General features: G+C 49.4%; 3 protein-coding genes and 1 long non-coding RNA gene across 4 annotated transcripts in view; 2 read left to right on the plus strand and 2 right to left on the minus strand.

The window, feature by feature from the left end:
- Positions 1–3,245, minus strand: part of LOC149998053 (protein unc-45 homolog B) — a 30,290-nt gene extending 27,045 nt beyond the window's left edge. Inside the window, exons 1-4 of the mRNA XM_090291074.1 lie at positions 3,137–3,245; positions 2,618–2,791; positions 2,060–2,096; positions 324–499 (exon numbers count right to left, since the gene is read on the minus strand). Of these exons, the coding sequence (XP_090147200.1) occupies positions 324–499; positions 2,060–2,096; positions 2,618–2,791 (387 nt within the window). The 5' untranslated portion in view covers positions 3,137–3,245. The remainder of the gene's footprint in view (positions 1–323; positions 500–2,059; positions 2,097–2,617; positions 2,792–3,136) is intronic.
- A 3,680-nt stretch (positions 3,246–6,925) lies between these two features.
- On the plus strand, positions 6,926–15,025 carry LOC149998054 (notchless protein homolog 1-like). The gene is made up of 11 exons (XM_090257524.1): positions 6,926–6,946; positions 7,078–7,227; positions 8,169–8,386; positions 9,222–9,301; positions 10,103–10,179; positions 10,324–10,421; positions 10,744–10,936; positions 11,421–11,556; positions 11,721–11,767; positions 12,896–13,094; positions 14,823–15,025. Exons 1-11 carry the CDS (start codon positions 6,926–6,928, stop codon positions 15,023–15,025), a joined length of 1,422 nt encoding a protein of 473 aa, XP_090113650.1.
- A 77-nt stretch (positions 15,026–15,102) lies between these two features.
- LOC149998055 (uncharacterized) lies at positions 15,103–16,134 on the plus strand. Its single transcript, XR_016514160.1, has 2 exons — positions 15,103–15,161; positions 15,762–16,134. It is a non-coding gene; the product is annotated as an uncharacterized LOC149998055 (long non-coding RNA).
- Positions 16,135–18,216: 2,082 nt separating this feature from the next.
- On the minus strand, positions 18,217–24,578 carry LOC149998056 (fibronectin type III domain-containing protein 8-like). Its single transcript, XM_090290900.1, has 4 exons — positions 24,424–24,578; positions 20,853–21,222; positions 18,926–19,162; positions 18,217–18,369 (listed from the first exon to the last, which is right to left on the minus strand). Exons 1-4 carry the CDS (start codon positions 24,576–24,578, stop codon positions 18,217–18,219), a joined length of 915 nt encoding a protein of 304 aa, XP_090147026.1.
- Between the last annotated feature and the right edge of the window lie 659 nt (positions 24,579–25,237).

The following is a 25,237-nucleotide window of genomic DNA, read 5'->3' on the forward strand; positions in this document are numbered from 1 at the left end:
CTGCCTTTATCCTCCTAGAAAGAGAGGGAGAGGTGAAGACACATTAAGTTGCAATTTTAACAAAAACCTCTATCTGGAACGTAAAAGGCCCCAGCTCTGGTCTGGCTGGCTCCAACACTTACACAAGCATTACAGCATCTCTGTTCCCTCACAGAGAGGTGCACCTGCTCCCCCGTTCTGCGGTACCTGCCTATGCCACTTGCTCACTCCATCCAAGGGAGTGGAGGTAGGACTAGCCTTGCCCTAATGTCCTGCACCTCTACCATGTCCTTGCTAGGAATGGGGGGAGGTAGCCAAGGCTTGTGGGAAGGGGTCTGGCTGACCTTCTCCTGGATGCTTGTATTGAGCTTCCTCAGTGTCTCCTGGAAGTTCTGGTTCCGTGGCTCGAGGGTGGCACAGCGCTGCACATCCTTGAAGGCCTGGTCCAACTTCCCCAGGTGCTCCAGTGCCTGGCATCGCCGATACAGGGCCTTGATGTCCGAGGAGTTGATGTCAATGGCTAGGGGGGACAACAGGCAGGGCCTTAGGGGGTTGGGCTGCAGATCACCTTCCTTCCCCTCCTGCCGCTGCCCCCAATCTCTTCCTTGGAGATTACCCACCCATGTGGACTATCTGGTTCAAGGCTCCCCTTTGTTAAGGAAAGAGGAAAAATCATTGTCTCAAGGTTGGAAGGGAGTTTAAGGGTCACCTTGCCCAATCCCTGATGCTCTAGAATCTGCTACACTGATCCCTGCCAAGTGTGCATCCACCTGGTGCTTGCATACCTCCAGTAGTGGGGAGCTCCCTCATAACGCCCTTCCCCTTTCCTACCTGAAATATGTCCCTCTGTAACTTTGCCCTTTCATCTTAAGTCCAGCTCTGGAACCCCCAAGATGAAATCCAATCTTTCTTCCTCGTGACAGTTTTTGCTTTTTAGGAATTTGAAGGCAGCTCTCCTCCGTCCCACCTGGGAGTTGCTTTTTCTGAGCTAATTATTGCCACTTTCCTTGGCTGCTCATCACAGGGTGTATTTCCAGTCCCCTCTCCAGCTGGTTCCCTCCCTCCTGAACTCATTTCAGGCTATTTGTTTCTCCTAAAAGAATGGCAACTGGATCAAAACCCAAACACAGACCTGCAGCCAAGAGAAGTCTTCCCATTTTAATCATGCTCTTAAGCCAATGTTGACTTATGGTTTTTTTTTTTTTTGTTTTTTTTTTTTTATGTTTACTTCTCCTAGTGTCCGTGGAACAGGCTGGTGACTCCCTCTTCCCCAGAAGAAGCCCAGCCCCCATGGAGTAGACTGGGCTGATGGACTTGGTCCTGGGGATCCCCCATGAGAATATCCAAATTTACAACAAGGGGTGTGTGCATCATGACCATGGCAAAGATTTTCAGAAGCAATCTCTTTTTTAAAAACATAAATTGCTCATTTATTGTATTCTATTCTGGTTCTTATGTAAAATGCCATTTCCTATAAAACTATTGTTATTTTTATTGTTGTTTCATTACAGTTGTCCCAATTTTTCCCCTGTTACTCTCCACTGCCCCACCCATCCCCCCCCATCCCCCTCTCCCACAGTCAGTCCCCATCCTGTAGTCTATGTCTATGAGTCATTTATATAATACATGTTCCTTGACTAGACCATCCCCTTTCTTCCCCCGCTTCTCCTTCTTCCCTCTCCCCCTCCCCTCTGGTCACTGTCAGTCTGTTCCTTGTTTCCATGCCTCTGGTTCTATTTTGCTCATTTATTTGTTTTGTTCACTAAGTTCCTGTTATAGATGAGATTATATGGTATTTGTTTCTCACTGCCTGGCTTATTTCACTTAGCATAATACTCTCCAGTTCCATCCATGCTGTCACAAAAGGCAGGAGTTCCCTCTTTCTTTCTGATCAGAAGCAATCTCTTAAGAAAAGAAACTTAACATGGAACTCCATTTGCAAAAATGTGACTTAGGGGTGGAAGGCACACCTGAAGCCCCGCCTACGATGCCTAGGTTGGCATTTACACAATTTGTAACTCCCCTTAGACAAAACAGGGATGCTGAGGCAGGTGGGGCAAAGGAGGAAGGGGTGGCTCACCTCTCGAGGCATCTGAAGCTGCCTGAACATAGCTCTCCTGAGAAAGAGAAGGAGACTTAGTTAATGGGGGCCCATTGCAGAGACAGCCTGAGAGGGTCCCCACGGGCATTAGAGGGCACCTGATGGGAGCTGCTGGCCATCAGGGACCCAGAGGAGGGTCCCTGGCTGGTTATGGAAAAGTGAGTGAGATTTGGATTTGAATCTGGGCTCTGCTACTAACAACCTGGGAGATCTCGGACAACTTATTGAACCCTCTGAGCCTTGGGGTTCTTATCTGCAGTATGAACATGACAGCCGCTGCCTCAGCAGGCTGTTATTGAGATGCTACAACATAACATAAAAAGCCCCTGGCTTGATGCAGGTTCCCATTACGCTGGTTTCCATCTGGGGGGAGTTCTGTCTCCCAGGGTAGTGGGTCTAGGAAAGCAGTGAGAGGCGCCCTTCTCCAGCCTGAGGGGCCTTGGGGAGGGGGCTGGGACGATGGAAGACGGATGATGCCTATCAGGAAGGGGAGGCTGCACCCCAGCCCAGCCCTCAACCTCCTGCCCCGCCCCAAACCATTTTCAGGCCACAGGCCGCCCGGTTGCGATAGAGTGTGGCCTTCAGGGCCTTATCCTTGGTCAGCTTCAGGGCCTGGCTGTAGCTCTTTGTCGCGGCCTTGTAGTCCTGGAGCTGGAAGTGCCGGTTCCCTTCCTCCTTCAGCTGCACAGCTTCAGCCTCCGCCTCTGCCATCTGTCGGGACAGGGCAGCTCTGTCTGGCCAGCCACTCACTCCAGACCCAGGGCTGGACTCCCAGCTTGAGGTCTGGAGCTCCAGGGTGAAGGTGAGTGTTCTTACCTGGAAGGGACCTGCGCCCAGCACCCCCAAATCCATTACCCAAAAGGATATTACGGCATGTGCTTGGAGTATAGCCCAAGTTGAGAGGGGCCTCAGGGTCCCTGTGCCTCCCTCTCTGTCCCTCTCTGCTGGGCAGATGAAGCCACCAGGCCAAAGGCCTGAACTCTCAGTGCAGACCTTAAAAGTTCTTGTTGGCTCCCCTTCTCCCTCCCAGTCCCAGGAACATTCCAACTGGCTTACTTTCTCCCAAAGACAATGTGCTTGGGCTGTTCTCCGGTGATGTGAGGTTGCTCCTCTGAGCTCCGGTGTGAACCCCCAGCCAGTCAGCCTCCCTCTGCCCCTCCCAGCCCCAACCCAGGAGACTATCGCCCCTGCCAGTGGCTCCAGACTATATTTGGCCACAGGGGCAGGTGCTCCTGGAGTCTGTCATTGATACTCAGGGCCCTCCCCATCCCCAGACTGGATAGTCAAGTACCACGTGGAGATGCTGACTAACCTCTGCCCCAGCACTCTGCACAGGGGCAGTTCTGGGGGCTCAGGCACTCATACGCTGAAGAGTGAGAGAAAAATCCAGAAGGTACGGGAACCCCCCAGCAGATCTCCTTCCCTAGGCACAGCTATAATGTCCCTTCTCCACCTCCATCCTGGATAAACAACCCTCTCTCCCTCCCCCAACCACAGCTATTTTGGGAGCAGAGTGACAGCTGAGGGGCTGACAGACTTGGATGCAGAGAGCAGCTGCCCACAACTGCCCTCTCCCTGTGGCATTCGCTTGTTAAAAATGTCCTTGCTTTACAGAAAGACCAGCAGACTTGTTAACTCAGTTTAATGGAATTGGGTCTGTTTTGATCCACATGTATTCTGTTCCTCCCCATTTGTAGTGAGTGGATACACTCAGCCTACCTCTCCTGTCCGACTGGGAACTCCCTGAGAATGGGCTCTGTATATCCTACCCCCTCCAGACTGTAGCCTTCTCCTAGGGCATGAGCTGGGTCAGCCTGGGAATTCCTGGAGACCAAGGACTGTGCCCCTTATCTGACTGGGAACTCTCCTCGGACAGCTGAGTCTCCCTCATCAGAAAAGGGTCTTTCTGGGATAAGAACTACGGGTTCACCACTAGAAAGCATCTCCCGGGGGGGGGGGGGGGACAAGAAATGTTTCTCAGGAACTGAGGGTTCCTGAGGTAAACTTATGAGGTTGTCCTGAGATGGACAACTCTCTCGCCTTTCAGTGTCTCCAAGCCTGGGCTGTGCGCTTCCTCTCCGAGGGCAAGCATGGCATCTCATGCATCTTGACTTCCCCTGGGGCAGAGCCTGGCAGAGGCAGTGCCCAGCGTGTGTTTCCTGATTGCATAAATAGATGAATGTGTGGTGTCTACATGCTGATGCTTTGATTCACTTACTACCATGGTGCCCCCTCCCATGTGTCTTCAAACTTGCCTACCCAGGCTGAGAAAGACACTAAAGAAAAAGCATAGGTGGGTTACCGACACCAGATTCTGCTCCTGGCTCTGTGACTTCGAACACACAGCTATGACTTTGGACAAGTTCTACTGCCCTACTGAACACAAGGCCCAGCCCTGATGCATGTTTGTCTAATGTATGTTTGTTGACTACATGAATGGATGGATCGATGGATGGATGGATAGATTGATTCCCTGAGGTCATAGTGTCCCAAATCCTGGGCCTCTTTATGGGGCAAGTTCTCTGTAGCAATGAGGTAATATGATAAAGGATTCTGCCACTGGCAGAGAACTGCAGTTCTGTGATTTTAGGTCCAATGAATCCCAGATTCTAATCTTGATTCATTCATTCCACAGGTATTTCTTAAGCATCTACTGAGGGCCAGGAACTGTGAACGATCATGAAAACAGAGAACACTCATGAGGACAAGGATCTGTGTCTATTTTGTTCATTTACATATGCCAAGTGCCTATAATAGTGTGTGGTATGTAGTAGGTGCTCAACAATATTGAATAAATGAATAAAATAGTTCCATAAATCTGCAATTTCAAATATGAGAAATACCTGGACATTTTGAAAACATGTAATAGGGGAACCTGACATCGTTTTAGAGAAGGTTCCCCTAAGTAAAAGATTAAAGAAGTTAATGCATTGAGAGCTCCTAGAACAATGCCCAGTAGAGAGTAAGTGCTCAGTATACTTGTTAAATGAATGAATGAATAAATATTTAAGGAACGACCTGAAGAGTGAGAAACTTGTATTAGTTTGCTAGAGCTGCCATAACAAAATACCACAGACGAGGGGGCTTAAACATTAGAAATTTACTTTCTCACAATTCTGGAAGATAAAAGTCTAAGATCAAGGTGTCATCAGGGTTGATTTATGATGCAACTTCTCTTCCTGGCATGTAGACAGCCAGCTTCTCACTGTGTCTTTACCTGGCCACTTCTCTGAATGAGTGCAAAACAAGAGACCTCTGGTGTCTTCTCTTCTTATAAGGACACCAGTCCTACGGGATCAGGGTCCCATCCTTATGACCTCCCTTAACCTTTACTACTTCCTTATAGGCCTTATCTTCAAATACAGTCACACAGAGGGTCAGGGCTTCAACATATGAATTGGGGAGGGTGGTACACAATTTAGTCCATAACATTTCCAGACAGGGAAAACTGCATGTGCAAAAGCACTGATGCAGAAAGGGTCATGCCTTGGAAGAACTAACAAAAAGCCAGAAGGATCTGATCTTAAAGAGATAAGAATGGCTGGAGAGGTAAGGCAGGCTGAATGGACCCTTATGAGGAGTTTGAAATTTTTTTTTTCTTGCATGTGATGGGAACCACTGCAGGGTTTTAGGTGGAGAGAAACTGACCAGATTTTTGGTTTGAAATCATCACCCTGGTTGCAGTGTAGAGAATGCATGGGAGGAGGCAAGAATAAAAACAGGGAGGCAAGTGAAGAGGTGGTGTAGGGAACCATGGTGACTCAGAGCACAGTGTGGCAGTGGAGATGGGGAGCACTGATTTAAGACAGGTTACCCAGGCAGAACTGACAGAGCCTGAGACTGCCTGGGTGTGAGGGCTTGAGGGGCGAGGGGGAGGAGGGCTGACAAGGAAAATCCCAGGTTTCTGGTAAGAGCACTCCTGTTCTTTGTTATCTGCTTCAGTTCCTCATCTGTACTATGGGGAGAAAAGGGTTGTTGTGAAGATTAAGAGTACAGCACTTAGAACAATGCTTGACACGTTGCTATCATTGTTATTGCATTACAGTGTTGAGAACGGTAGACATTTTCTGCTTTTGTTCTCATCAAATATTTTTAATTGATTTAATCCATTTTAAAAAGAATGATAAGGGGAAGAGGGTAGGGGAAGGTTGAAGAGGGTAAAGGAAGTCAACAATATGGTGATGGAAGGAGACTAAACTTTGGGTGGTGAGCACACAATACAATATACAGATGATGTATTATAATGTACACTTGAAACTTATATAATCTTATTAACCAAAGTCATCCCAATAAATTTTTTTTTTTTTTAAATAATGACTTATTTCCGGGTCGGTAAAGTTACAGAAAATTTTTATTCTATTTTATTTTTTATCCATGTATTCTAATTTTTCTAAATAAACGTGTAATAAAAATACAATAAAAGTCATTTTTTCAAATAAAAAATAATAATAATTTTTGCCCTCAACCCAATAGCCTTTGGCTTTGTAAGTAATCCCCTACAGGGATTACTGCTGCCTGGAGCCTATTTAGTCTCTGTCATTTTCTACCTCTGTGGTCTTGGAGAAAATCACAGCTTAAAACCTCGATTTCCCCATACATAAAATGGGCAAGAATCCCCGTTCTAACGAGACAAAAGTTTCTTTGCATCTTGCAAGGCACCGAGCTGTCCAAGGGGAGGTTGTAGAGATGGGTACTATGTGAGGCCATTCCCAAGGCCGAAGGCCTGGCGCGGCGTGACACTTTCCCTCCGCAACACCAGAGGGCAATGTCGCGGGCTGCGGCACCACCCGATCACGGGGGCGGCGCTCTGTCCCCACAGAGTCTTTCTCCACGTGGGAACGCGGGATGGCGGCGGCGGCGGCGGTGGTGGGTGTGCGGGAAAGGGGGCGAGGGCGTCGCGGCAGGGCGCTGGGGCCCGGGGGCCACGATGCGGGAGGGAGGCGGAAATGGAGACCCTTCTGTCCGAGCCGTGTGGCTGACGCCCGCGGTGCTTGTTGGCTCAGGACGAGGCGGCGGCGCGCGACGTGCAGCGGCTGCTAGTGCAGTTCCAGGATGAGGGCGGGCAGCTGCTGGGGTCCCCGTTCGACGTACCGGTGGACATCACTCCGGACAAGCTGCAGCTCATATGCAACGCGCTGCTGGCCCAGGTGAGCAGTGGCCGGTGCCGCCCGGGTCGGGCCCACGGTGGGTCGGGAGACCAAAAGGGCCCCCACCATGCGCCGACACTGGGTAATACACGCGGGTGCGAATCCATGGAGTGCCACTTACCCGGGGGCGGGTCAGAAAGACGCATCAGTGTGAGAGCGCTTTTCACGCCGACCATCGCGGTCCGCAAGCCCTGGGTGCTCTGTCAAATGATTCCTCGCCACAGCCCCTGATTAATTATCGTCATGTTACAGTGTGCCGGGAGGCATTAAGTTATTCGCAGGATGCTACGCAGTAGCTGTTGAATTTGGAATTGGAACCCTAATCTGTCAAAATCAAAGCCCATGTTCTTTTAACTCCTAGTCCGGTGCTTTGGAAGTGTTGCCTTCTGTCGGGGTGGGAGGTGCTTAAAAATGCTGTACTTGGGCTCCACCCCCAGACTTACTATACCAGACCCTGGGGTGAAGCAGAGAATGCATTTCCAAACAGCTTTTTGGATGCTTCTTAACACATTATACAGCATGGTGTGGTGGTTTGAAAAACACTGCTTAATGGTATATACTCATCTTGGACTTAAGTGTTCTTTTTAAAGAACACTAAAGAATCTGAATTAGTCATTAGCAATAGGAGGTTGGGCTAATTACTTGGTTGCTCAGAGCCTCGGGTTTTTTTTTTCATCTGTCAGGTGGGAATATTAATGCCTACCCCCAGGGTTATTGTAGGATGCAGATAAAGGATTTGAAAGTGATATGTAAGCAACTTGCTCTTCAAGGATTAAAAAGGTCGGCCTCGATGGGGAATGATGGGGTGGGTATAACTCAAGCAGGATGGCTGAAAAGAAGGAAGCTTTATCTCCCACAGCTCAGTGAGGGGAGCCTCGCTGGTGCAGGTGGCCCCTGCCCATCTTTTGATGGGGGGGTTGCCCTTTGCCATTGCCCTTCAGGAGGATCCCCTGCCACTGGCATTCTATGTCCACGATGCCGAGATTGTCTCCTCACTGGGGAGGACGCTGGAGTCACAGGCGGTGGAGACGGAGAAAGTTCTTGACATCATTTACCAGCCACAGGCTATCTTCAGGGTCCGCGCTGTGACCCGCTGCACCAGCTCCTTGGAGGGTCACAGTGAGGCAGTCATTTCTGTGGCCTTCAGCCCCACAGGAAAGTAAGGACAGCTGCAGAATTGTGGAGGGGAGTGTGGGGGTGCAGCGTCTGGCTGGAGTGAGGAGGGTACTCCCAAATCATGATCACTGTGACCCATGCTCTAGGCTCAGGTCGAAAGTAAGGGACTTTTCGAGTGAGGTTTAGTCCACAAAGATCAAGGACACCTGCCTTGGAAGAGTCCTTCCTGAACTTGATCTCAGAAGATCTGAGCTGCTAGTTCAACTCTGCCCCTTCTAGCTGTGTGACCTAGGCAAGTCACTTAACCTTTCTGAGTTTTCTTCATCTTCTGTGAAACTGGGACTTTATTTATTTATTTATTTATTTATTTATTTATTTATTTATTTATTTATTTTTAGGGGAAGGGGAAGGGAGGGAGAGAATCATCAATGTGCAAGAGAATCATTGATCAACTAACTGTCTCTCGGATGCTCCCCACCAGGGGACCTGGCCCACAACCCAAGGCATGCGCCCTGACCTGGAATCAAACCAGTGACCTTTTGGTTTGTGGGATGATGCCCAACCCACTGAGCCACACCAGTCAGGGCAGAAACTGTGTTTCTTTGCTTCTCACAGTCCTATGGGCGTAATCAGAAGCTTTACATCTGATTATAGCTGTGGCTGTTCCTTTTAGGAAGGAAGAGAAGAGAAATGGCCTCCTGGGGTCTTCTCCCAGATCACATCAGTGTTACATTTCTTTTCAGGGGAGAGAGAAAAGTCCAGCCCCAGATTCTATTCCCACAAGACAGTTGAAAGGCAGCAGACATGGGCAGTGTTTCAGGGTGAGCCCTACCCCTTGTCCCCACTGCAGAGGTCAGGCAGCGTCTCTTCTTCCCCAGGTACCTGGCCAGTGGCTCCGGAGACACAACTGTGCGCTTCTGGGACCTCAGCACTGAGACACCGCATTTCACATGTCAGGGTCAGTATGCAGTTAGCCATTTAGGGAGTCTTAATGGTGGGTGGGTGATTGACTCATCTCTTTAATTCCTGAGGAGGCCTGGAGCAGATTCCAGCTCCTTCACCTCCCTTTAGTGGCTGCCTGTTCCTAGGTAGAGACTGTACTCTTGAGCCTCGCCAACCATTTATGAACAAGAAGACTAGACCAAAGATTTGAGTGTGGGGTTGTGGGAAGGGACTGACTGGCTAATAGCAAGGAGAACCTGGCTTAAATCCAGCCTATGCCATAGTGGTTCTCAAACTTAAACGTGCATCAGAATCACCTGGGCTTTTGTTAAAATACAGACTGCTGGGTCCCACCCCGAAAGTTTTTGTCTCTCTAGGTCTGGGGTGTTGCCTGAGAATTTGTTTGAAGTTCCTAGGTGGTGTTGGTGCTGCTGGCCAGGGGGCCACACACTAGCTGGGCAAGGACCTTGGGGTGGGGCGTGGATGCTCCCTTTGTAAGCTTCTGTTTTCTCTTCTGGAAAATGGGGGTGATAATTTGTTCTTGACTTCAGACCTTAAAGCTATTGAGAGATTTCTGCGGATGACTTGAAAACACTTTGTACCACATGCCACATAGGGATCATTAGAGGCAGTATGTTATCTGTGCATCAAAAGGCATGGCTTTAGCACTTGCAGTGTATTCTCCCTCTGCCTAGGAAGCCTTATCCCTCCTTTTGTTCAATTGTTTATTCAGCAGCTAGTTTAGAAGTACTTACCATGTGCCAGGCATTGCTAGGAACTGGGGATAAAAAACAGATGTTCCTCCTTTCTTTCTTAGGACACAGACACTGGGTCCTTAGCATATCCTGGTCCCCAGACGGTAAGAAGCTGGCTTCAGGCTGCAAGAATGGCCAGGTAGATGGTGGTCAGGGTAACTAGACAGGGACTCTGGGGTTACCTTTGGGGAGCTGGGTCAGAATCAGGTTCTGGGTCTTCAGGGAGGGTGGGTGAGACAGGGAAAGGTTGGGGAGGGTTATTCCGTGAACTTCTGTCTTTCAGATTCTCCTGTGGGACCCAAGCACAGGGAAGCAGGTGGGTAGGACCCTCGCTGGACATAGCAAGTGGATCACAGGCCTGAGCTGGGAGCCCCTCCATATGTAAGTGACATTGACAGCTGGGGTAATGAAGAACAAGGGGTTCAGAGCTGTCCCCCACCCCACTTAATGCAGAGGGGGCAAGGTGAGCGGTCTGACAGTGACTATGAGGCAGGAAGTGGGGAAGGTCATTGCACCTACGTTGCTGCTCAGGCGGGGGCTGTTCATCACGGGGCCTGAGAGCCACCCAGAGGTGCAGCTGGATCTTGAGGTCAGGAATCTATAGACATTGTCCCTGACTCTTGAACTGGGAACGGGGAGGTGCCGTGGGGAGACAGGCATTACCAGGTCAGAAGTGAGGTCCCATCTCCCACCCCCTCTCCAGGAACCCCGAGTGCCGCTATGTGGCCAGCAGCTCCAAGGATGGCAGCGTGCGGATCTGGGACACGACCTCCGGCCGCTGTGAGAGCATCCTCACCGGGCACACCCAGTCCGTCACCTGTCTTCGGTGGGGAGGAGATGGGCTGCTCTACTCTGCCTCGCAGGACCGCACCATCAAAGTCTGGAGGGCTCACGATGTAAGCACTGGGAGCGTTCGGGAGCCAGTCTGGGGAAACCAGGCATCCAGCACTAGGAGGAACACTGACCGGTGTTCCCTGGGCATGTTCTGGGAGCCAGATCGGGGACACGTTTTGGGGACAGGGGGTCCTGTGATTGGTGCTGCACTGTAGGGGAGGTTCCAGGGTCCATCAGCATTGGCAGGCTCTGGAAATTCCAGCTGTCGGAAGCCTCTAGCTTTATTGAACCTGCCATATTCCAAACTTTATTATACTGGAGCCTGTCTATTCTGATATACTTCCTTCCATGAAACATATTTTCAGAAACATTGATCTGAACTAGTGCCCTCTTTTTACAAATGAGGAGAGATGTAAGGTCATAAGGGTGGTGTGATTAAGGTCACACTGAATCAGGGGCCTGGCTCTGAGTCTCCTGGGGCTAATCTGGGGGTGCAGGTTCCCCAGGTTGGAGAGTGGTGTGTGTCTGACCTCTGTCCTCCCCTAGGGTGTGCTTTGCCGGACTCTGCAAGGCCATGGCCACTGGGTGAATACCATGGCCCTCAGCACTGACTATGCCCTGCGCACAGGGGCCTTTGAGCCAGCCGAGGCCTCCGTTAATGCTCAAGACGTCCAAGGGTCCTGTGAGTGAATAGGAGGTCGAGGGGAGAGCTGCTTGGTAAAGAGCCAGTTCTGTAGCTTAACGTGTGAGAGTCGGACCTAAGCCGGGGGCTTTGCTGTTTGTGTTGGGTTTTCTAATCAGCCCCGTTCCTCATCTCCTTTTCTCCCCTCCGGTGCGTGGACACAGTGCAGGAGTTAAAGGAGAGGGCGCTGAGCCGGTACAACCTGGTGCGGGTGAGTATGTGCCAGCGAGTCCAGCTCTGTACTCTCCCTTGTCTAGTCCCTGCAGCGCTGCGGACAGTCAGCCCCGCTGCCTTCCAGCCCCGCCTGAGAAAGCCCCTTTTCTGGAAAGTTGTTCTTGAAAATCCTAGTTTATACTCCTAAGATCTTAATGTGCCAGAGATCACTTTTATTTCATTTTGTTGTAGTTACTTCTCTATATAGCGTTCCCAAGGTAACTCTCTTTTTTATTTTATTTAGTTTAAGTAACACACTCACATGATCTAAGGTTCAAAGAACACAAAAAAGTAGATAGTGAAATATCTCTCATCTCTGTTGCACATTCATTCATTCCTTCTGGAAACATCTAGTGCCATGAGTATCTTGTTTCTCCTTCCAGAAACTTCATATATACGTGTGTGTGTGCGCGCACGCACACACTGTATACCATACAGTCATGTGCTACATAATGACATCTCAGTCAACGATGGACCACATATACAAGGGTGGCCCCATAAAATTATAATGAAAAATTCCTGTTGCCTAGCGATGTAGCTGTCCTAACATCCCATCGCAATGCATTATTGTATTGCAGGGTACCCTTTATACTTATAAAGAAGTTTGCTGTAAACCGTGTGCCATGTTATGCTAGCAGCAGCCTCATATGCCTCACGTGTCTGTGATCGCGTCCTTTTCTCTTGCGCTTGATTTACTCTCGTGCTCTCTTGCACGGTAACGTGCTGTGTGGGCTTCTCACCTAGGAGCAATAGGCTGCTCCGCAGAACCTAGCTGGGTCGTAGGCTGTACCCCTTAGGTTGTGTAAGTGCGCTCAGCGAAGTCACAATGACAAAATCGCCAAATGACGCATTTCTTAGAGCACATTCCTGTCATTCAGTGGCACAAACCCACGTGTAAAGTCCATCCCCTTTTTAACACACCATTCTGTCCCTTGCTTCTTCATGTGATTACATATCTTAGAAATTGTCCTGTGTTCATAGTTTCCTTTTGGGGGAGGTAACTCATGAGGTAGTGGCTGGGCCAGGCCTTGTCGCTCATGTTGAGTAATCAGTAGCGTGTTTGCAGCCGAGGTCGGACTCCCCCGCCTGAGACCATACCCAACAGTGTGTGTTCTGCCTCCCCTAGGGCCAGGGCCCGGAGAGGCTGGTGTCTGGCTCAGACGACTTCACCTTATTCCTGTGGTCCCCAGCAGAAGACAAGAAGCCCCTCACACGGATGACGGGACACCAGGCCCTCATCAACCAGGTGCTCTTCTCCCCTGACTCCCGCGTGGTCGCCAGTGCCTCCTTTGACAAGTCCATCAAGCTGTGGGATGGCAGGACGGGCAAGTGAGTGGGGGCGTGGGGAGGGGGAAGAAAGCCACTGTTTCTCTGGAGAGAGCTTGGCTCTGCCGCTTACTAGCTGTGTGGTCTGCGCAAGTGTTTGGGTTTTCTGAGCCTCTGTTTCCTCTTCTGTAATAAGAAGACACCTTAGCCTGTCAGTCTTGTTACAAGATTTGCATGAGATGGCATATTTAGCAGCAGCATTAGTAGGCATGGAGAACGTTAGTTTATTTCACGTCTAAGGAGAGACGGTCCTCAAGCTGGTCTTTCTCAAAGTGTGGCCCACAGACTAGCGGCGGTGGCAGCAGCATCTGGGAGTGCGATAGAAATTCAGAACCTCGGGGCTCACCCAGACCATGTGAATCAGAATCTGCCTTTTAAAAATTTTTATAGTTGACATACAATATTATATTAGTTTCAGGTGTACAACATAGAGATTAAACATTTAGTTACTTTACAAAGTGATCGCCCCAGTAAGTCTAGTACCATCTGACCCCGTGCATGGTTGCCACGGTATCATTGACTCTATTCCCATTGTTGCGCTTTCATCCCCGTGGCTCTTCTGTAACTACCAGTCTGTGCTTCCTAATCCCTTCACCTTTTTCACCCTTCCTGCCAGCCCTCCTTCAGTCTGCCGACCATCGATTTGTTCTCTGTATATATGAGTTTGTTTTTGTTGGTTTGTTGATTTATTTTGACTTTTAAATTCCACATATATGTGAAATGTTATCTTTCTCTGACTTATTTCACTTAGCACAATACCTTCTCGGTCCATCCGTGTTGTCACAGATGGCAAGATTTCATTCTTTTTTATGGCAAATTAATATTCCGTTATATCCATGTGCCACATTTTCTTTATCTATTCACCTATGAGTAGACACTTAGGTTGCTTCCATATCTTGGCTATTGTAAATAATGCTACAGTGAACATGGAGATGAATGTATCTTTTTGAATTAGTGTTCCGGATTTCTTTGGATAAATACTCAGTGGAAATGGTGGGTCATACAGTAGTTTTATTTTTAGTTTTATGAGGAATGGCCATATTGTTTTCCATAGTTATTGCACCAATTTACACTCCCACCAACAGTGCGTGAGGGTTCCCATTTTTCCGCATCCTCACCAACACATGTTGTTTGTTGATTTATTGATGATAACCACAGAATCTGCATTTTAGTAAGGTCACCAGGTGATTCTGCTTGTCATTAAGTCCAAGAGGCACTGGTGTAATGAGGCACAGTGCCCTCGGGGTTAATTAGGTTGGAGGAGCGGCAAAGGCAGGGGCAAGAAGGAGCAAGGGAAACTCTTGGCACCTATGTTTGAACTCATTTTCTTTTTAAGGTAAGACACCTGTGTTTCAGAGATGCCTAATAACTTGTCCCAGTAGATGCAGCCACGCCACCTGTCAGCAGGCGACTGTCATATTGGGAGGATGTCAGGCAGACGGGCTAAGCAGGTGGCTGCATTGGACTCTAAGACATGCAGAGTTGAGTGGGTGTGGGGGCCTGGCAAGAGGCACCCTAGAAGCAACTCATTTGGAGAAGTTTTAAGACGCATAATGGGCAGTAATGATTAAATTGGCCTGGGATAGGACCTGGTGGTGGGATTTTGTAAAAGTTCCCAGGTAATTCTAACATGAAGCCGAGGTTGAAAATCACTGCTATAGGGGCATAGAGGACCCTTCAGACATGTTTGAAGATCTAATCTCCATCACCATCTTCCCTTGGCCCAGGTACCTTGGCTTCCCTGCGTGGCCACGTGGCTGCTGTGTACCAGATTGCGTGGTCAGCCGACAGCCGGCTCCTGGTCAGTGGCAGCAGTGACAGCACGTTGAAGGTGTGGGACATGAAGGCCCAGAAGCTGGCCACAGACTTGCCAGGCCACGCGGATGAGGTATGGCTGCCTGTCGTGGGCAAGGAGTGGGTATGGAATTGAAGCCTGGCCCTTCTCCTTCACCCTCCTCGTTACCCCACTTTTCCTCGTCTTCCTCCCCGGTTTAGGTATATGCTGTTGACTGGAGTCCAGATGGCCAGAGGGTGGCAAGTGGCGGGAAGGACAAATGCCTCCGGATGTGAGTTTGGGGGAAGTGGTGGTTGGTGTACTTGGCCCCGCTGCCCTGGAGGGGTCACTTTTTGTGACTTTCCCTTCTGGCATAGAATTCTGGGGGCTCGCCGGGTGCCCAAACTTTCCTGAGATGGTGTGTGAAGCCAGGTTCTCAGTGGGCAGTGGGAGGACTATGGGAATTGCAGGGATTGTGGGAGACCCTGACAGTTCTGAGGCCACCCTCCAGAGGACGAGGCCAGGGTCATTCCAGTGCCAGGCAATAGGCTTTTGGTTAGCACTGGGCTTGGGAGTTCCTAAGACCTGGTTCAAATCCTGGTTCTGCCTTTCAGTATAGTCTTGGAGAGCTTGGTTACTTGGAATGCGAGGCATTGTGTACTTGTAGAACTGTCACTGTTCGTCATTGGACAATGTTGGTGGGCATCCCAGGAGGCCAGGCCCTGGTCTGAGGCCCTGGTGAGGCCGGCGGTGGGTGGGCGCCTACTCTGACTGAGACAGTAGCTAGGCTGTGTATGACTGTGGGGAAACCACAGGTTCTCCCCATAGTGGGCCCCTGGGATTACATGACAGCCTCCCTTTCCTGCATTTTGTTCCCTCCCCTTCTCCACAGATGGAGGAGATGAGAATCCCCACAGCTCTCTCTGACGCCCACCTGAACTCAGCCTGTGTCAGCTGCTGCCCCGACAGACCAAGGGCCAGGGTGGTGACCTGGAAAGCAAGTGTGGCTTCCTGGTCCTGCACAGATGCCAGCGGGGCTCCTGCCCAGAGCAGGAGATCGGAGGGCACAGGAAGTTACGTGGAGCTCAGCCCTTGGCCATCACTCTGTATCATGCTGGTGCCATCAGGGTTGGCGGGCGGCCAGGCAGCGATTGGCCCCTGCTGCTGCCCCTGCCTCCTTGCCCTGATGTCAGCTTTATTCAGGGTCAGACCCCAGATTCTGTGACCAAATAAATTATATTTTGTGTGTTTCTGTTACAATCCTTTTTCTAGAATCTGGGCTGAGTCATTTGTTTAGCCTCCTCTGCACTGGGCTACACCAAAAGGATACTGGCCGGGAAGCCGCCTTGCCTCTCTCCACCCTGTGCCTACAAGTGAGAGGCCAGTTGAGGCTGGGGAGTGAAGTGTTGTATGTGTTCAGAGATGCTGAGGTAATTCCAGCAGACAGAATTATTGGACGAACGGAGGGGCTGCTGCACACTCAGGCAAGTCAGCCAAGAGCAGAGCAGAAGACCGTCCTTTTATTGGGTTTAGACATGATACTAAAAATAGATCAATGGGAACAGACTCAAGGTAAAGAATGTTAGAAATTTATAGAACACAATGGTTATCTATAAAAATTCAAACAGGATAACATATGGTTTAAGCTTTAAGTTCTTGAAACTAAACAAAGGTATAAATCCTTAGGTCTGATTTCAAGCAAGATGTTATCTATAAGGCAAGGAGATGGGAGTACTCAGCAAGGTCTCTTTGGTCTCAGTATACACCACGGCTCAGTGGCCTGAAACAGCTTGCAGCTGCAGGCGTCAGCAAGGCCAGCTTGCTTATCTGAGTCACAGGACACCTGGACAGAGAGGCATGGGAACATGTCCTTTCTCAGAGGCCTGATTTCCTCCAAAGGGAGGCTGGCGAGGCTGGCTGAAGCCCCTATCGTTGCGGCCAGAGAGGATAGTGTAAGGCTGTGCTCTGATGTGGTTGCACTAGCCACATGTGGCTATTTCCGTTAACTAGCACTCCATACAGTTAGAAATGCTGTTCTCAGTCACGCCAGCTGAAAACACAGACAACATTGTCACCATCACCGAGTTCTGCTGGCTCGTGCTGCTCTAGGGGTGCCTTCCTCGGCCTCTCAGCACACTTTTTGAGGCCTTGCCATACACTGAACACTGGCAGGTGCTCGGGGTGCATCTGGGAAGGCGACGGCTGTCCGGATGACTTAACAGCATGCGGTGGTGAGAGCTCTAGCAGAAGTGTGTGTGTTGTGACGTGGGAAGAGGGTTCCCTGTCCCGTGAGGATGTCCACAGACCCTTGACCAAGATGTGGCACTCCATGCGTTCTGCTTCACCTTCTCTTCCAGTGCTGAGGTGGATCAACTCAGGTTGCACTTTATTTTTTAATTGATTTTAGAACAAAGGAGAGAGAACATCAATTTGTTGTTTCACTTACTTATGCGTTTATTGGTCGCTTCTGGTATGAGCCTTGACTGGGGATCGAACCCGGTATCTTGGCATATTGGGATGATGCTCAAACCAACAGAGCTACCCAGCCAGGACTGGGTTGAACTTCTAAACCTCCCTTGTATGGCTGCTCAGGGCCACAGCACTTCTAGTCTTGTGTTCTCACCCTCCCCTCCCCACCCCCATCTGCGTTTACAGTTTTACTTGTCACCAGCGGTGGTTCTCAGCTTCCACCTTGCATGTCTGCAGGGAGGCTGCAGGAGGCTGCGGGAGGCAGCAGTTGCTGGGCCCCTATCTGTGCGGGTCCTTTTTCTGTGTGCTCTCCCATGACCGTCAGAGTAACCACACAGCCATACCTGGTATGATCTCATGTTCCCATAGTTTCGATGAGGAAATGGCCCAGGAAGCTTAAATGGTTTGCCTGTGCCCTCACATCCAAGAAGAGCCAAAATTAAGTGGACCCTGCCCCAAAGCTTGTGTAATTTGCACTATGTCCCACCAGAGCTCAAGTCTGATGCTGACAGTGTGTGGGCTGCCACTACTGTCCAACGTCGCTGTTTGTCCTAGCGTGTGTTTTAGTCTGAGTACCATTCTCTTCCTCCCACGGGGGAGAGAGGGTGATGCTGGCAGAATCAGGCAGTAGGTGGGGGTGGCATCTCATTGCCCCACACCCCTGTTTTCCATCCCCCACTCCCCCCGGAATCTTGGTTCTGGCAGAAGCTAGGAAGGCAGACGCCAACGGCCCAGCTGAGGCTGTGCACAGCATGAGGCAGAATTTAGGGGGTCTCAGTGACCTGCAGTTCTTTAATGAGGGACCTGGACTTAGCCCATATCTGGGGAGGGGGTGCCTAGCAGCTGCTCTGGCCTGCAATGTCTTGGACCCCTCCTCCTCAGTAGGGAGATAAGTGTTCCAGATCTTCCAGCCTCCGCATCTCATCTGGCCGGATGGTCACTGTTTTTCGCTGGGGTTTCTTGCGCCGCACGGTGATCTGGATTGGGTTGTTCTCAGGAAAGCTGCTCAGGTCATTGGCAACGGTTGCAAACTGAAATGACACAAGAAAACCCCTCAGACTTCCTTCTCACACCTGACCTCTCTGTCATTGCCGCCTCCTGGTTTGTTTGCTAAATGGGATCTTAGCTGGCTGTACCAACCTACCCATCAACACCAGAAACAGGTACCAGGAGGTATGATTCAAACCTGTGATGCTTCCAACCACAGGGCTGCATACTCAGGCTGCTCCCCCACCCTGTGCCTCTACCTACCCCCAGGCTGCTCCCCTCTTTGTCCCCCTTCAGCCTCTTCCCTGTTTCCATCGATGCCCTTTGCTTCCCCACCTATTCACAATTTTTGGTACCAAGTTGAAAGATGAATATTATAATGATGCTAATGAGTAAGTTAGTTCGTCCCAGTGGGTACCAGAGTGGCTTAATCCTTAAGCCTCCCAGAAGAGAGCAGCCTGGGATTGCTATGTATTTGTGCAGGTGGGAGGAAAGCAAGCAGGGAGATGAGTTGTGGCGGTATGGGGTGGCCCGGCCTCCAGAGCCCCTGGTGCAGGCTTCTCTCCCTGATCCCCTGGGCCCCCTTCTCCCAGGGCTCACTTTGTAGGGCTTGCACCACTTCCCCACCCCCGCTATGTTGACAGCACGGACGATGAGGCAGTAACTGGTGTTAGGCTTCAGCTCCATCAGCTTGACAGTGGTGCCCAAGATCTTGTGGAAGAACCATGGAAGAATCTTTGTCGTGGGAGGCTCATTATCATTTCTCTCGACTACCTCCTGCAGCAAGAGCTGGTAGAAACTGACTGGCTGCTTGCTCAAGGCATAGGTCCAGGAAATCTAGAAGAGAATCCCGGAGGCTTCCTCAGTCCTGGCCCGGCCTGTCCTCCCCTCACCTCGACACCCTGCCCTACCCCACATGGGTGGGAATGCCCATATCCATCCCCTGCCCCCTCCTCCTAGTCCCCCACCCAACCCCCACTCCCATGCCCTGTCCCTGCTGGAGCTGAGGCAAGTCTGATGGAGGTGTCAGGTACTCCAACCGAAAGCGGAATTGCCAGCCTGCAGCATACGCTACTCTCCCTGCACAGCCCCACCCACGTTGGAGTGTGCCTTCATTCTGTTTCTTCTAGACCAGTGATTTTCAGCAGGTGTATGGCAAGAATTTTTAAAACATGTAATATCTGACTCTAAATAGTCAACTAGTGTGCCACAGCCGATGCATGTTTTAAATATTCTCGTGGCACACCAGCTGAAAATCGCTGTTCTAGACTATGTCAGTTGAGAGGGACCTTGGAGATTATCTCACCCACCTCACTCACTGCAAGTGGGGTTAAAGGTTCAGAGAGGGTAAGTGGCTGGCCCAGGGTCGCATAAGCAATTAAGTGACAGGGATCAAAGAATAGCTCTGGAGTCTATAGACTATAATAGTGGTTGCCAAGCAAGCCTGACTAAGGATCCAAGGGAGTTTTAATAACATGGCAGATCCCTGGCCTGCTGTCTCCTGTCTGGTCTCCCATGTCCTGTTTCTCCTCCATCTGGACCAGAAGTTTTCAAACTGGTGTATATCAGAATACCCTAGAGACCTTGTTAAAACACAGATTGCTGGCCCCTGCCCCGACAGTTTCCGATTCAGTAGGCCTAAGTTGAGGGTGGGGTGACAGGGGGAACAAAAATGTAAATTTCTAACAAGTTGTCCTCTGATGCTGGCACTGCTGGTGGTCTGGGAAGACACATGGCTCTAGGCCCTCCAACAGTCGGGCTCCCAGATTTATCTTCCTAAAACTCAGCTCAAATTGCATCCATCACCAGATAAAAAGCTCTGAAAAAAGCTGTTTCCTACTGCTTACAGGAAACTCTTATTACGTAGCCTAAAATTGGAGAACTTCGGGAAAATGACCCCAGACTAACTTCCCCGTCCATTACCCTAATACCACTCTAGGACAGTGCTGCTCAGCATGTGGTCCGGGGCCATCAGTGCCACCTGGGAATTTTTTAGCAGTACAAATTCTCAGGCCCCATCCCCCAGACCTACTCCTGAATCAAAACCTCTAGAGATGGGATCTGGAAATCTTGTTTTGAACAAGATGATCAGATCTACAGACACATGAATGTGTGAAAAGCCCTGGGTTGGGGCCTGGGTGTTTCCTCCCCCTCTTTCCCACGTATGAGCCTTTGTTAGTATCAGCTCCTCCAGGGAACACCTTCCCCCCATCTCCAGATGTTTAAATCCTACCTCTATGCCCCAGCTCAAATGTTACCAAGAGCCACCCAGCTAATTCCTGTACCTTGAAGTAATGTTTCTTTCCCTCTGACTCCCTGGTGGTGCTTGATCTGAACTCTTCCTACAGCAATGAGCCCTTTCTAGCTTACGCTGGAGTTTCTTCCAAATATGCCCTCTCTCCTAACCCATGAGTTTGAGGTCAGGATGTAGGTGGTAGGCATCTTCACATTCCCCACAGAGCTCAGCCCAGGGCACACTGGGCGTGACCAGTAAGCCTTTGCCAAATGCGTGAAGAAGAAAACGCACCACTGCCGTGTAGTCGCTGACTGTGTGTTCACAGATGAAGGGCGCCTCTGGCACATCTATGACCACGGAGGACTTCGAGGATGTCGAGGAGGTGTCTGTGTCCTGCTCAGGGTTGTCAAGGTCCAGCAGGCCCCCAGGGGCTATTTGGGACTTAGATTGGTGGAGGCAGAGGGCCAGGTCCTCCTTTTCTGTATTCTTGGCCACTGGGGAGATGCTGAGTTTGTTCAGCTCGCCTTCCGGCAGCCCTGCAAAGAAGCTGCTGTTGGGCTGGGTCACAGCCAATTTGATGGGATTTAACAAGGTGGATGAAATGGGGGAGATGCTGGTGTAATCGGAGCTGCATTCAGATTCCTTCCCTGGCATCTGCTTCCTGGAGGATGAGGGGAGACAGGTGGGTCAGATGGGGGAGGTCACCCCAGCCAGCCCATACAGCCTAGAAGCTCCCGGAGGCCAGGCGTTGGGCCCCCAGCTGCTTCTGAATAGCTCAGAACATCCTCACTGCTGCGCAGCAGTGCATCTACCCACCAGAGCACTTGTTAGTGGGAAATGCAGATTGCTGGTACCCTGTCCTTCATTTGGGTGGGCCTGGGGAAGCTGCTAAAGTTAATAGGATGCTCAGACAATCCTGATACAGGTGTACTAAGAACCACAATTTGAGAAACACTGCTAAAACTTTGTCCTCCCTCCAAAGTGGGGTGCCAATGCCCCAGGGAATGACCACAATGATTTACTAGAGTATAGAAAAGTATCTAAAACTAATAATAAATTAAGCTTTACTAATATTTATTCACTATTTAATATTTATTTATTTTTAAATATCTTACTTATTTTTAGAGAGAGGGGAATGGAGCGAAAGAGGGAGAGAAACATCAATGTGTGAGAGAAACATTGGTTGCCTCTCACATGCCCCCAAGTGGGGACCCGGCCCACAACTGAGGTGTGTGCCCTGAAGGGGAATCCAACTGACATCCTTTTGGTTTGCAGTCCCATGCTCAATCTGCTGAAACACATCAGCCAGAGCTTCACTATTTAATATTTAATGTAATTACTAATGTAGTTACTTAGAATTTATAACATTTAACAATGTTAATATGTGTAGCATGTAAAATTAACAGATAAATATACATATCTTGGAATGAATGCTGAAAACTTTTTTCTTCCATTCTAATTTTTTAAAATCATAAACTATTTTAGACGAATCCAAGATATCAAGAATAATATATTAAGCTTTTAATGAGTCATCACCCAGCTTCAGAACTAAAGCCTCGTCAGTATGATTAAAGCCCCTGAACAATTCTTCCCTCCACCTACTGCTCTCACTCAGAGGTGGCCAGGACAGGAAATGTAAAATTGTGTTTATTCTCCTCGTGTCTTTACACGTTTGTTACATATGTATGTTATTCTTAAGCAAGATCTACTTTGCACATTTTAAAACTTTACATAAATAGCGCCATTTAGTACATTTCTACGGACAGTTTGCTTTTTCACGCAACCTTGTTTATTTCAATCCATCTGCATTATATGTGTACCTCTGCGGATATATGTATCATTACTAACTTTTTGCTATTACAAAGAAAAACCTTGCACATGTTTCCCCACTACTAAATTTTTTTTTTACCAGTGAAGTGCAGAACCCCCCAAAATTGGCTTTCAAATCTTTAAAAAATTTTTTTACCTGACACAAAGTAAGAAATACATATTATATGGCAACCTAGTGTACTCATACATATATATCAAACTAAAACACACTGCACAGACTAGTACTTATTCTGTGTGTGATGTGCTCTGGAATTTTTTATTCTGTTTAAATGCATTTTTATGATACTGGTCTCCACCAACTAGAAGGAGTTCCTGACCCATTAATGGATGGGTCACAACCCACAGTTTGAAGAGCACTTGTCTGGAGACAGCAGTCAAGGTCACATGGTAGGTTGATGGCAGAGTCGGAACTAGAACCCAGATCTCCTGGCCTAAGGGCTGCCCTGCGCTATGCAGCTCCCAGCTGCCCCTGGCACTTTCTGGCTCCTCTCCTCTGTATCCTATCCCGTCTCCCTCAGCTGCTCTGGCCAAGTCCAGCAACCAACACACCCCTCTGAATCCCTTACTCCAGGGCAGGCTCTGGTTTCATGGTTGGTTGATGGGTCAAATTTCTCCTCCCTGAGCTCCAGCCCCATTGACCCCCTCATGAGAAGTCCTCATCAGCCCAAACCTCCAATGCCAGCCCTTGGTCGACATTTAGAATAAATGATTCCCCCACCAAGGTCATTCGTAGGCTGAAGAGTCTGAGTATTGATGCGATTTATACTTCAACTTGTCCTAATGAATCTGTTTTCAAAACACCAGTGCTGAAGTGGGTGTGGAAGGCAGCTAGGCATTGGCTATATACTGGACATATTCTCTTCTGATGTTTACAGTAGTCCTGCTGGATGGGTGTTAGCCACAATTTCCAAATGAGGGACTGACTGAGGAGTCACTGATCTTAATTAACTTGTCCACAGCCATATATCTAAGTGGTAGAACTTGAATTTGAACTTAGACTCATAGTCTTAGACTTTCCCACTGTAGCATGAAGTTTCATGTAAGCATTTATCATTTTAGCTATACCTGCTACTTACAGGTCCCTTAGGAAATGGATACCATATCCCTTTCATATAATCAGGACCAGCTACATAGTTTTTGGGTCCCCTTCAAAAATTATTAAGAATTTCAAAAGAGTGACAGTGAGCATTAAACTAAGGACAGGGCCCTTCTAAGTATGGGCTGTTGTGACTGTAAAGGTCACACACCACAAAACTGCCTTGCAGATAATTTCTTCAGCCTATGTCAACCTCCTCCACCACCCCTTCACTGGCTAACTCCTTCCATTCCTATGACATTCAGCTCACATATCACCTCCTCCAAGAAGCCTCCCTTAACTGCACCGTCTCCCAAGTTATACTAAGCCTCTTCCATTTTCTCAAGGTGTCCTGTCATAGCATAGACCATGCTGTATTATTCTTGATTCTTGACACACACATACACCAGGCTGGGAGGTCTTGAAGGCAAACACTGTGCTTTTTATTGGTACATTCCAGAACTTAACACTGGGCCAGACACCTTGCAGGAGGCCAACAAGTTTTGTGGAATGAATTAAAGGGAACCCAGAATCACTGAGGAGCAGTAAACCTCAGTCTGAACACAGATGGGCTATTGGGGGGGGGAGGGGGGACATAATCAGGAAGGGGAAGACACCAAAAGGGAGGATTAAAAGACAGGAGCCATGGGGAGTGTGGAAGGGGGCATGGGTGTTTGGGGGAAGGGGTGAGGAACCTAACTACACTAAGGAGATGAGAAACACTGTCAATAAGTCTCTGACTAATCCTGGAAGTCCTCCTGGAGTGGGAGGCCTACATTTCTCCAAGAACTGATTTGGGGTCCGGAATCCATGATGCAACCTGCACACATGCTCTTCCCAGGAAATCTGAGGCCCAGGTTGTGATAGGTCCAGGAAGTCCCTCTCCCCACCCCAAGCTCCAGCTCCACCCCTAGCTCGAGGCTTAGAAAGGAGGAAAGGACCAGATTTGTGTCTTACGGTAAATTGATGGTATCTTCCTCCATGAAGTTAATCAAACCGCCCCTTGAGGAAAGTGGGAGTCCTTTGGTAGCAACTGTCCTGTTCATAGACTTGGAGCTTGGAAAGGGCTTTGAGATTTCATTGAAAACATTGAGGGTTTTCTTTTTCATCATGGCTGGCACCATGCAGGACAACCAAGCTGACAGGAAGTAGAGAGAAACTGGAGACAGCAGACACACCCTTAATTTAGCTGGGATGGGGGTGCAATGAGCTGACTTCATAATCATCGCAGAGTGTAACAATTGGGGATGCTGTTGCCTAGGGCCAGGACCGGGGTCTGGAGTGGGATAGAACCAAGAAACGGACTCTATCACCCTTCCATCTCTGATGCTCTGTGGTTCGGCAGCCCTGCCCTTCTCTGAAGATCAAAATGCCTACCACCTGTGGTGCCCTTTGGCGCTGCTCTGGGAAGGAGGAGAGGATGGTGGGAAGAAGGCACTGGAATGGGTTTCCAGGAGTGGGAGACTGAGGATGCTGAGGCACCATGTCCTGCAATTGTATGCGGCAAAGCCCCACTGTGTCCAGTCTGTAAGTATAGGGAAAGCATGGCTCACATATACCCAGGTCTTACTGCGAACATTCTAAATGTGCCACACTTTTACCCCAAGTGTCCCCATGTGTTGCGTGACAAAGGAGGGTGCTGCAAAGGGATACAGAGATGAACCAGACATTATTTCTGTTCTCAAGGAAACCACTCTACTGTAGGAAAACATACACATTACTTTCGGGGTGGGAAGAGAGGCTGTTAAAGCAGTACTGGCTTTGCATTTAG

Source organism: Furipterus horrens, unplaced genomic scaffold (assembly GCF_987537825.1).
Source record: "Furipterus horrens unplaced genomic scaffold, mFurHor1.1.pri manual_scaffold_11, whole genome shotgun sequence".
Taxonomy (NCBI): Eukaryota; Metazoa; Chordata; class Mammalia; order Chiroptera; family Furipteridae; genus Furipterus; species Furipterus horrens.